The 12,817-nt window shown below is 43.1% G+C and overlaps 1 protein-coding gene across 1 annotated transcript; it reads right to left on the bottom strand.

Moving 5' to 3' along the window:
• Positions 1-2,320: 2,320 nt before the first annotated feature.
• LOC145333412 (uncharacterized) lies at positions 2,321-12,483 on the bottom strand. Its single transcript, XM_080178530.1, has 6 exons — positions 12,371-12,483; positions 11,739-11,841; positions 11,076-11,135; positions 3,701-3,801; positions 2,861-3,011; positions 2,321-2,531 (listed from the first exon to the last, which is right to left on the bottom strand). The coding sequence occupies exons 1-6, from the start codon at positions 12,383-12,385 to the stop codon at positions 2,365-2,367; spliced, it is 597 nt and encodes a 198-aa protein (XP_080034656.1). The 5' UTR covers positions 12,386-12,483; the 3' UTR covers positions 2,321-2,364.
• Between the last annotated feature and the right edge of the window lie 334 nt (positions 12,484-12,817).

Raw genomic sequence — 12,817 nt, 5'->3', positions numbered from 1 at the left:
TTTTTCTGTTCATACTTTTAGATTTTAATTGTAATTGTAATTTATTTCCTGTGTAATATCTGCTCGCCTTGTTTTATTGCACTGCAGCATTACAGGCCTAATTGACCATTAGCATCACGTTAACAAAATATTAAAAAATAGATTGAATAACTAGTTTCAACTTTCATTCAATAAAAGGCTGTCAACACCGCCCCCAGGCGTTTTTCAGTCATTGGATACTTGTATTATATTGTGTTAAACCTATAATATTCATTATTTACAAAAGGAATAGTTTATTAATAAATTCTTAATGCAATGTAATTTTTTATAAATGTTGATTATTAAATGTATATGTTGTTTTGTCTCAATAAATATTTGAATTTGATTTGATTCTTTTTTTTTGTTTTATTTCCACATCCTAATTCATATGGTTTTAACTCAACAATGTTTAACTTTGCTGAATCTCTGCATTTCAACATTTTAATATTATAATTTTGAGCATCTGAATTTTTTATTTTATTCTAAAAAAAGAACATTTGAAAAAAATAAAAAAAACTATTGAAATTTTCCCATATATTTGTTTAAATTCTAGATCTTTAATGAAGCCATCTGTTTTAATACAATTAACTAATAAATATTTTTACAAACTTGTTAAAAATGGATAGAAATAACCTCTGTAAAATGTAGATGCTTTTATTAAAAAAACAGTTTCAAACACTAACTTTTAAGATGATTAAAATAAGTTTCAATTACTGAACTAGATGGATAACCTGTTATGAAATATTATGTTTTGTTTTTGTCCTTTAAGATTTTACAAACTTCTGAACCAAATTTTTCTCCTGGGATGGTTTTATATTTCAGGTTATTTTATACAGGGAGTAAGGGAGGGGACAATGGGCAATTAATTCAATTTTAGAGTTTAGAGAAATTATCAAACACTAAAAGAAAAATATTTAACATTAGGTTATCCTGTCTTATTTTTCTTGGAATAGTCTGTAATTTATCATAAAAGGTATGACATATAATTGGGGTTTGTTTTTATATTTGACAAGGGGTTGATTAGAATGGATAGTTACAGTAGTATCACAGTAGAATTTCTGGTTTATCTCACCCATTCTCAGAAGAAAACTATCTCGTTTTAAAATTAAAATAAACTTGTTTTGAATTTTTTTTCTCAAATAGACTGCTAGTATTTGTATTAGTTAGTTCAGTAAGAGTCGTCTGCTTTGGGAATAATTGTTTTAGCGGCATTCTTTGCGCTGGTACCCAAAGTCTTTGAAATTTGCCAAAATAATAAAAGTTGCATGTGTTCTGGTACCCAAAGTCCAAGACTGTAAGAAATATGAATTTTAGATCCAGTGTCCCCTCCCTTCCTCCCCTGTATATTATATCTAAATTAGAATCTACATTTTATACTATTGATCGACATTTCTTAACCCTCACCACCCCCATCCTAAATTTTGATACTAGGTGCTAGGGACAAAGCCACTAGTTTATTTAGGAATAATTTAAAACTTTTTATAATTTCATTTGATATAATTTTTTATCAATTATAATATTTTAAAGTTTTAAACACATTTATATTTCCTACTCAAAAAAATCTTCAACACCTTTCATATTTTCAGCCAATAAAAAGATTTTTAAACAAATGTAAAGTTTTCTAAATTTGACTTGGAAACCCCATTAAACTTTTACAAATTTTAATTATCTTAACTATTTAATAGTAATACACATTTGCGTGATTGTAGTACCACTAACCTCAGTCCATTAACCTTATCTCTTTTTCTGAAAAACAATGTTTTGAAGTTGATTTGAGATTAATTCTGTGTGTATCACCAGGTGTAAAGGTATTTCATCCTGTAAACACTAATTCCTTATCCCATTGAGTAAAGACAAGCGCAATTTCACTTTAGGTGCTTTGTGAGAAGAATTATGTTTGTTATTGTATGAATTATGAATGCCAAATGGCGTAATTAAGGCCTCTTCTACTATCAATTACATTAAATGAATAACATTTTTATTAATAATTAGATAACTTACTAGATCCTTTGCCTTAAGCCTGTATATAGGGAAAGTATATAAAGGAGTAGGCCAGGAAAACAGCTTAAAACCGCACAAAGATGTTTATAAATTTTCCCTTTAACATTACAACACCAAACTTTTTTAGACCTTTAGCTTCATATAAAAAAATCTAACTTCTATGTATGAATAGGATATGTGAATTAAGTTTCTTGCATATAATTTAAGCTTACAACTGATCACTTTTTGATCAGACTTCTATTTCTAATTTAAGTTCTGTTTCTGATTACAGAGTTATAGAATTGATAATGATTAAATGATATCAGCTTTACTAACAATTTATTAACAGATCAACAAGGTTACACATTAAAAGACATAGGAAATCATCTTCTTGAAGAAACCATGGTTGACGCAACCAATCTCGTTGTGGCAGAAGTCATGGAGAAAATGATGGAGCTGACCGGACAGATGTTCCATGGCGACAGGGATGACAAGCTCGAGTCCAGTCTGGCATTGCTCAACCATGTCTTCACCTGAAATTAGTTGGATGTATGTTTCCAAATAAATAGAATTCCATGTTGATAACATTAATTAGGAATAGCCTTAACGCATTAAAATTTTTGTAGAAAAACATATTTATTTAATAAATATTATATTACTACACTAACTAATTTATATTTAGAAAAGTTTTAAATTAATAATACTAACAAATGTATTCTTTTGATAAAAAAGTATTATTTATTAAATTCACGAGTTCGTATTACATGTTTCTAGAAAACAAATAGTATACCCATAATATACATAATCTAGTAAGATCTAAAGTAATAAAGCTATAAAATTGGAGGGTGAAAACTATACATACCGAACTGGTTGCAGAAGTCACTGCCAATGAAGGCCTCAACAACTCTGATCTGGATTTCAGGATCAGCCATCTTCTCAAGTTCCAGGTTCATCACATGCTCACACTCGTGGCAGATGACGTCACGAACAACAGTCTGGTTGCCACAGGAATCCTAAGAAATTAGAGTAAGACACTAGTTGGAAAAGGGGTTAAATAACTGTATTTCCCTATCGCAATGACCTTGTACCGAATCTCAATTGGGTCTTTGAAAATCAATCAATGGTAATAGAAATACTAACATAGCCAAGTAGCAGAAAACGATTTGCTAGCAGACGAAAATGGCCATTAAGAAAGGGGAAGGGGAGGTATTTATCTGTATATAAAATATCTGTATATTTTAAATTTGTTGAGAAAACTAGAGACTGTAACTTTACTGCTGCTTTGTCAGATGTGCAAAATTAATTAGTAAGATTAGGAGGAATCATAGACGTGGGGGAAAAGGGGTGTTACCATCCTCGAACTTTAAAACCTTTAAAAACTTTACCACCCTCAAACCTTCGAAAATCAAAAATTAAAAATTATTTAAACCTCCCTTAAAAAAACTCTTGGAGGTCCATTGGGTGGAATGCCTTGGCTAAAAACAGACTCACCTTATTAACATGCGCAATTAGAGCTTTAAGACTAATGTCGTGCAATGAAAGGGTTGACTGTATGTGATATTTGAGATGTTAAAGTCTTTTAACTTACAATAATAATTATTAGCATTTAAAACTTTTAAACAGAGAGTTTGCAATAAAAAAAATGGATTTGTAAATTTGGCAACATTAAAAAAAAATAACACTAAAGAACAAGAATGATTACCATGCAAAGGTTTTCAGCTGCAAAGAAACCATTGTCAGGGTTGAATAGGTTGGGTGCAATAGCTCCCCAGAATCCGGGAAGGTTTTCCTCACATCCCATCTCTAAACATTTTGAGGAAAACTTAGTGCTGGTTCAGAGTAGGGTTTGGAACTTATATAGGATAGGGTACATTTGTGGTATTCGGCAGCCGTGAGCCATGTCTATGGCAACCCTGACCTTGGTTCGGAGAAGGGCCGAGGGCCCTCCCCCGAGTACTGGGGAAGGGGTCAGCCGACCCCCTCCCTATGCCTAAAATTAATGATAGATTTTGACAGCCTTATTATGGTTAAGCTGTATTGTTAATTCCCCCCACCCTTTCCAGGGATGGGGGATCATTATTGCCCAAACTGATTATTGTATATGTATTTATATTGATTCTGTTTATGATTACTTATTCCAATCTGTGTATTTATTGTTTGTTGTATATAACTTTAGTAAACCTTAGACCCTGAATAAAGGAACAACTGAATAGACTCTGTTTGTTACTTAGTGATTGCTAGAGAAGCGTAGCTTCTCTATAATATATGTGTCCACGTCTGTTCGCACTGCCGTAGTCATTTGAACTCGGGTGTCTGCCATTTAACCTAGGCGGATACCACAACTTTTGGTGACAGCTGTGTGAGATTACGGCAAACCACAAGTGTAGAGCAGACGCGCAGCTGAGGCTAAGGTACTCCCAGCAGTGAAACTGGCAAAACTGACACAAGCAACCTGAATTACCCACCCTGGATAGCAAGGTCTAACTCTGTATCCGGCAGTTGTGGAAGCGAAACCTAGCGAAAGACCACTAAGTGTGGCGGAACCCGAGCTGCGGAGAGTAGCGAAATCGGACGAGAGACTGCGGAGAGCAGCGAAACTTGACGGAGAACCGCGAGAAGCGCCGACATCTAACGGAGGATTGAGCGCTCAAGGGCTGAAACAGGCCTGCGGACGGGCTGAAACAGGCCAAATAAGTGCAAACGGCTGAAAATAGGCCAACATTTACTGCAAGAGATAGCAGGATCCGAACCAGCGGCGCCGCAGGAAGTGACATTCCCTGCCGCCACCAGCCGGATTCGGATACACGGCGCTGCAGGACGGGACATTCCCTGCCGCCGACGGGCTGAAACAAGCCAAATAGCTGCGAGCTGTGAGCGAAAATACGAGTGTAGTGTACCAAGCAGAAGAAAAACTACGTTAACTCCAAGTATCCTGAGAGGCTACAGCGCAGCCACCCATCTAGAAAAACAGATATTATATCAGATTTTAGGGATTACCACCCTGGTGTGAAAGCTGAACAATAGATTTATGGGCAAGGCTTGGTAAACAAATTTGTTGTGTATTGTGATAAAGCCAAAAATAGAACCTAGATGTAATATAACAATGCATTGGTAAACAATCTGACCCCAAGCCTTCAGCACGACAAATACACCCCCTTATCCCAACGGAAGGGGAGGGGCCCACCATAAATTGAAGCAAATACAATTGAGGTGACATAACAATAAGCCCAGGATTAAGGAAGAGGCACAATTACCTCACCACCCAGTCACTTCAAACCTGCAGCACCCCCCTCCCCATAGGGGGGGAACGGACGGCTTTACCCCGTCCCCTCACGCACTCCCCCTTCTCCCCACACTTGAATAAGTCCGTCCACGGTGCGGAGATAGCGACTGGGAGAACAGAGCGCAATTCACGGGTTGCGCAGCGGAGCTTGGGACGCAACAAAAATTCAACGGACGAAGGAGATAAAGCGGACCAATGAGAGAGCAGATTGAGGGATAGATGCACATTTTACCTGTGTGCGCAATCTGACGGCGCGTAGGCGCGTTGCAAGGAAAGGAGATTCCACGCACACACACACACACACACAGGAGCGGAGCTACTCCATAGCATACAACAGAGATATTTTTAGAAAAAAAAGGGACTTGCAAGCTCCTCCCTCCTATCTATAGTGTGATAAGGAAAACCAAATCAGTTCCTGACAGCAGTTCAGACCCTCAACAACTATCTACACCTACCAGCCTACCTTAAAGCTCAGAAGCTAGTGACAAGTATTCTAGTGTACACCTATTTTAGATCTTTGTAGTTTAAACTACCAACCTAGTGATAAACAGTGTTGGCTGCTAGGCTAGAAAGCCATCAGTGTAAACCACCTATAGTATTGACTTAAAACTTAGTGTCCCGCCGCTGAACCTTTGACCCGATGGAGCAGCCACAAGCGCAAGGAGGCGACCAGCTCCAAGGATGGCTCCAGGACGATCCCCAGCCGGCTCCAGCCGAGTACCGCAAGCTGATGCTGAGTAACCTGCCGGAGTACCGAGGACCGCCCAAGCAATCCTGGAATTCCCACATCCGGAGACTAGAAATGTCATGGGCGGCTTACCGTGTGCCCCCCCATGACACACTGAACCGCCGCAACGCCCTTTTACTATCCCTGGCGGGGCAAGCGGCGGAGATGGCCTCTCATCTGTTTGGAGAGGCAGGCCAAGCCTTGACATACGAACAAGTCAAGGCCGAGTGTGAAATGTTATTTCGTCCAGCCTATGAGTCTCAGACCCTGAAGCAAGCCTTCAGAGACTACAGGCAGCACTCGACAGAGCCTATACAAGCCTACATATCCACAAAGTGTGCGCTGTACCGGGAGGCCTACAGCCACGAAGACCTGGAGTTATTGATAGATGAACTAAATCGCGGCATTCGTAACGCTAATGTGAAACGCGTTATGATGGGTCATGAGATCGCCTTGGTACCTGAGTACACGAGGCGAGCCATGTTTACCGTGACCATGATCACCAAGCAGCTGAAGGAGGGTGTGTGCCTAGTGGACGCCACCGACGGGCTCACGGGATCGGCCAGCGTCCAGTTGCCCCAATACGATGAGTCGGAGCCAATGGAGATTGGCGCCTTGGCTCCGGGTCTCCACCAGATGGGGAAGGTTGCACCAGATGACAAGATTCCAGGCCGCTGCTACCGCTGCCATGGGAAGGGCCACCGAGTCAGAGATTGTCCTACGCCTATGGAGGTCAGCCTAGAAGAGAGACGCACCCAGCCACGCCGTGACCGTCCTGCCAAATGTGAACGTTGCCATTACGCAGGCCATACGGCAGCCGAGTGCAAGGCTGACTGGGACCAGGTAGCCGGCCGGAGACGCATAGCTGACAAGGGCGCTCACTCAGGAAAGCCCAGCAGAGTAGCCAACATGGAAGGGAGCGCGCCCCCAGCAACACTCCAGCAAGCAGCCGCCCCCAGCGCAGCGGGCCATTCCGAAGGAATGCCGCAGTTTGGGACCATCCCAGCTAGGATCAACGTGCTGGGAGGAGCGGCTGAACCCAACCCGGTTGGCCTGGGCTTCAGCCTCAACCACTTGGGACCGGAGTTCGTGCAGCCAACCAACATTGCGGAGCCAGAAGTCCTGAGGCCTCAACCCTTCAGCCTCAACATGATGGGGCCTGCCAGACCGAGTCTACCCAGCAAGAGCGGAGGGGCGCTACCCAGCGCCACCGAGACAGTGTACGGGGAGGCCCTGGCGGCCGCTGAGCGAGAGAGGCGAGAGGCGCTAGCCAGCGCATCGGAGTCGATGTATGGGGCGCCATCAGCCAGCAGGGAGAATCCAGCTGTACACCATCCAGCGCCCCCTGCCAGCAGAGAGAGTCCAGCTGTCCACCATCCTCAACTGAGCCAGGATAAGTTAAAATTGACAAATGTATTGTATCCAAAGTATTGTAACCCTCCAGCCTTGCCTGTGCCTCCTGCACCAGAGGCTGGGGAGATTGAGATTTGGGGTTATCAGGACTTGCCTGTGCCACATGCACCTGAGTTCCTAGGGCAGGGGAGGGATGTAATACAGGGCGAGCCTGTGCCACACGCACTCCAGCCCCATGCCACTGGGCATGCCATGGACGAGGGAAGGGACACCTTGGGGCTAGGGGAGCCGACACCCAGACAGGCGCCAGTCGCCTGTCAGTCTGTCATTGGGGAGGGTATCGGGACGCCCCGGGCGTCCAAAGATAACACTCAATGGAAATTTATATCTAGCCAGGAGCAGCCCAGCAGTGTCCAGCCCCAAGAAGCAGTCGTGGCCCGAGCCGAGGATCCCCAGATGCGTGCGCGAGGTCGATGGCTGTCTGGTAGATTCTCACATTGGTGGATGGTCCTGTGGGGCCTACTGCTAGCAGCTGTGTGGCCTACAACTAGCTATGTCTTGGTAGGGTGGGACTGTGCCAACCCCACCCATGTCACCGCCTACAACAAGGAGCAGATGTGTAGCAAGGAGCCGCTACACCAGGAGGTGCCCTTGGGCCATGAGATACATGTCCTGCAGCAAGTCAAGATTCGGGAGACCACAGGATATAGCTGTCAACTCGCAGTGTCCCAGTGGACGTTTAGGTGTGGAGTCTGGGGCCACCTAAAGGTGACCTCGGTCCCCACCCTCATGCGGCCAACCAAGATTGACCCAGAAACGTGCCGAGACCTGGCCCGGAACCGAGTCTACACTCTGCCAGGCAAGACCCAGCCATTGACGTTTCAGCTGAACCACCCCCTGTTCTTTACCCTCGATATGGTGGGCGCATTGGTCAACAGCCCCGAGGGGGTGGGTTGTAAAGGGGAGGACGTCCATTTCGAAGGCCAGCTGTACCGAAATGAATTAGTGCTCCAGGAGCGACGGCTGCTGGTCAAGGAAGAGACCTACTTAGTCGAGAATGGACGGGTGGAGTCCCAGTCAGACCACCTGACCCTAGAGTGTCCCCATTCCGAGCTGTCCTGTATCACTGGAGAGGCCACATACGTGTGGGACCACCTGGGGAGAGATTGCCCCTTGAGGCTGATCCGCAGCCTCCAGCCCAGCCTGGTGATGGATGCGTTCCTGGTTGACCATCAAGCCCAATTCTTCATCAACATGACTACCCCCACCTCAATAGTGAACTGCGACTTTGAGGCCCATGCCACCAACCACCCAGCATTGTTCGTGGCAGCTGACCCGGCCGCGGCAGCGTTGCCCAGAGTATCAGCCAGGGACGTGGATGTCCCCCTCCAGGCCCAGATAAATGCAGGTTACATCGGATTTACCCTGGAAACTCGAATGAGAAGCGCAGCAGCAGAAGAAGTAGCGGCCAATTGCTGGAAGCTCCAGCAGCTAGACCCGGCCCATCCGGTGCGCGTCCAGGGGAGCACGTTCTCTGTTTTGAGGGGAGATGTATTGCTCCAGCTTACCTGCCAACGTAATAAGTACGTGGTCAGGAAGAGCAATGAATGTTGGGACAAGGTGCCGGTGGAGCCCACAGGATTTGTAGATGCTGTGACAAAGGTGTATAGCGGCCACGCCACCAAAATTCCCTGCTCCTCCACCTACCCCCTAACTGTACACGCTGAGGAAGGATGGATAGAGCTAACTCCTGCACCTAAGAAGAGGCCGCCCCCGCTGGATACACCCAAGCAGCTGCTGACCGAGCCCTTGGATGACTTCAGCTTGGGAGGATTGTATTCGCAGGCCAAGCTGAACGACTGGCAGCAGCTACTAGCGTTTCCAGCGTATAAGGCCGCCATGCTGACCGGCCTGTCGTATGGCTCATGCGTCCAGCAAGGCAGCTGTTCAGCCACCGGAGACCATGGGATCGTGTCCTACGATATTGACCGACTGGCGGAGGAAGGAGAAGCAACCCTGGATGTCTGAGCTGGGTTCAGACAGGCTATTCACGAGTGGGGAGATGGCGCAGCCATACTGTGCCTGCTGTTGTTGATCCTCAAGCTGCTGGGAGACTTAACCATCATCTCCCTGGCAGCCGCACAAGGAGGTGTACGAGCCGCCCTGAACGCGATGTCACAAGTATTCCTGTACCACCCAACCTTGTATCGCAAGGCCTTGGCCAGAGCCAGGCTCACCCAGGCCAAGTCCTGGGACTTTTCAGTGGACTGGGATGCCATTCCTATTGGCCGGGAAGCAGCCGAGGAGATGGTATCCATGCAATCAGCCGATAGTGGAAATGACCGCCCAGGCAGGCCTGGGCCACACTCTGGAAAGCCCCGTGGCCCCTCGGGAGGCCAGGCTGTCGCTCAGACGGTCAACATGGTAGCCAGTGCCCCAGCTGCTGCCAAAAACAACCAGAATGCCCCGTTGCTGACCGGTCCCGCAGCGGCTGTGCCCCATGCCAACCTGACACCCGCTGGCGCCGAGCTACGTGTCCAACAAAAGCCAGCCTCTACCTTCTATCCCACGTTGGGGGCCCATCAGCCCTGAAAATCACCACTAGGATTCCATTGAATCATTATCTCTTGTATATAATAGCCCCTAATGAGCGGGCCGAAGGCCTCAACCACTGTCGGAAGTCTGGCAGGGAAACCCCCTCCCAGCCTTCCGAGGGGAGAGTTGTGGTATTCGGCAGCCGTGAGCCATGTCTATGGCAACCCTGACCTTGGTTCGGAGAAGGGCCGAGGGCCCTCCCCCGAGTACTGGGGAAGGGGTCAGCCGACCCCCTCCCTATGCCTAAAATTAATGATAGATTTTGACAGCCTTATTATGGTTAAGCTGTATTGTTAATTCCCCCCACCCTTTCCAGGGATGGGGGATCATTATTGCCCAAACTGATTATTGTATATGTATTTATATTGATTCTGTTTATGATTACTTATTCCAATCTGTGTATTTATTGTTTGTTGTATATAACTTTAGTAAACCTTAGACCCTGAATAAAGGAACAACTGAATAGACTCTGTTTGTTACTTAGTGATTGCTAGAGAAGCGTAGCTTCTCTATAATATATGTGTCCACGTCTGTTCGCACTGCCGTAGTCATTTGAACTCGGGTGTCTGCCATTTAACCTAGGCGGATACCACACATTTACCCTTTAAATAAAGAACTTTCTAACTAAAAGGATATCAACATTTTAAGGTAGCTCAGCACAAACTATATTATTGTATTTGAATAAGAACCACATAATTTGTATGACAACTAATAATAAGTTTTAAATAGAAAACAGTAAAATAGCAGTTTAGATACAACTATTTAACTATTTTATAGAAGTTGACTTTGAGTTCAATTATCAATTATTAACAAAACAACAAAGAGAATATAACTGAAAATCAATTAAATACCAACCTAAAAGTGTAAAAATAAATACACTGCAATTTTAAAAACGATAGAGTTCTAACAGAAATAGCAGCTGCGAAAATCTTATTTTCTGGACTAACAGACAAAGTGAGTTATGATTAATAGTGATTAATTACAGAGAGAGAGGGGACAATGGTCTGTTTCAACCACTAATTGAAATCTACAGAAGAGGTAATTTTATGTATTAACTTTTGGGCTATACATTAATTAGTTGATCATTGTCTTATCCCTTTATACCCCTGGATTGCTTACCTTCGGGGACAGCATGACAAACATGCTTGGTAATCACATCCAATTCAAACTTGATTCCCTCTTAAATCAATGAATAGTTATTTCTCGCATCGTATTATAAACAGCTTTCCGCGGATATAAAAGTACAATTATAAGATTAAAACCAGTTTTTTTAGCCCCGAGATGCCAAAGGCACAGGCTAATAACTTATTTTGATCTTATGATTGTACATTTTATATAATTAGATAGCTGAATATAATACGATGCTATACACATTTTTCAGTATGTCTAAGAGCCGGTTTAAATCCACCGGATATTAATCGGTTTCGAAGCCATACTGGAAATAAATTTATTGTTTTTCAATTTCAATCTAAAGATAAAATTTACTTATACATTTTAATACATACAGCAAATGCTACCTGTAACAAAAACCGTTCTTTATCTGGTGGCTGTTTTTTTAATAAAACAAATAACAACCACAGCTTTTTGCCGCGTAAATCATGGTAAAATGTCGTCATTGCTTGGAGTTGCGCAAATGCTACAGTTTGATCCAAAAACAAGAAATAAAAAGAAAAAAAGAAACATTGGTCGAATGGTCGAATGGTCATCGGGATATTTTAGGCAACACAGACAGACACACAATAGGTAGACATCCTGTTACTTTTATATAATAATTATTCATACCTTCAGAGGCCAGAGCATTGCTGGAAGTTTCAGCAATCATCTGACAATCTTCACACAGCAGCTCAGCTGTGGCAGCTCCAACGAGGGCGAGGGTCAACAAAACCTGCAAAATTTATATTTTTTCGTTCCCTAATTTACCAATTATCTTAATAAAGTTGGGGGTCATTTACTAGGATTGATATTGAATACTTGGATATATCAAAAATTCAATTCAGGTTGCTAATAAGGACCGCATTTATTCGTCAGTTGGTTCATTCAGTAGAAGGAGTGTGGATAGGGTAAAGGAAATGGAAAGGGGTATAGTTATTTTAGCCAGCTGTAATTATTACATTATTAGAGAGCATGGAAATCTGGAGTAACAATTGTGTGTGTGTGGGGGGGGGGGGGGCTTAGATATGACAACTACCAGAAAAAATATCTTTACATGCTGATAATAATCCAAAATATTGATAAAATTTAATTAATACAGTTAGAAATCTAATTTTCAAATATTCTCTGCGTTTGGTAACTTAAAATAGGCGGAGGGGAAGGTTGGATAATAGAACCTTTCCTAAATGATATTAATCTACCAAAGATGAATCTGGAATGAGGAAGATTAATCTATCGTCTAATGTACTATCCCTAGTTCTTACCTTAGAGAAATTCATGTTGTATGTTGGCTAAGTGAGAGGACACTAGTAAATAAAAAGGTAAACTTAAATCTTTTATAGGCTTTCTTATCTTACATAATCGATTTATTATTATTTGGATGTTACACCAAATTTACATTTTCTATTATAAAATGAACTCTGTAGTGGGCTAAAATAACGATTTCTCCCATCTTCCTCCTTTACTGCATCCCCTCCCCTCCATAAAAAAACATAAACATAAAAAACATTTATTCAGTGACAGATTACGCCCCGTCTTACGAAGCAGTACATACAATAGTACACCAAGCTACTGCTTAGTACCAGGTGTACTTTACAATTTTTCATAATATTTATAAATTTAAATTGCATGACTAACACTAGATGTTATGTGTGGCACTGATTAGGCTTCCCTAAAAGTAGGAATATGCGTATCCGAGATGTTTGCATTGC

The sequence above is a fragment of the Acartia tonsa genome, chromosome 12, assembly GCF_053477335.1.
Source record: "Acartia tonsa isolate MP-2025a chromosome 12, ASM5347733v1, whole genome shotgun sequence".
In the NCBI taxonomy this organism is placed as follows: Eukaryota; Metazoa; Arthropoda; class Copepoda; order Calanoida; family Acartiidae; genus Acartia; species Acartia tonsa.
Note: the sequence above shows the minus strand (reverse complement) of the source record. Positions and strands in the feature narration are given on the sequence as shown.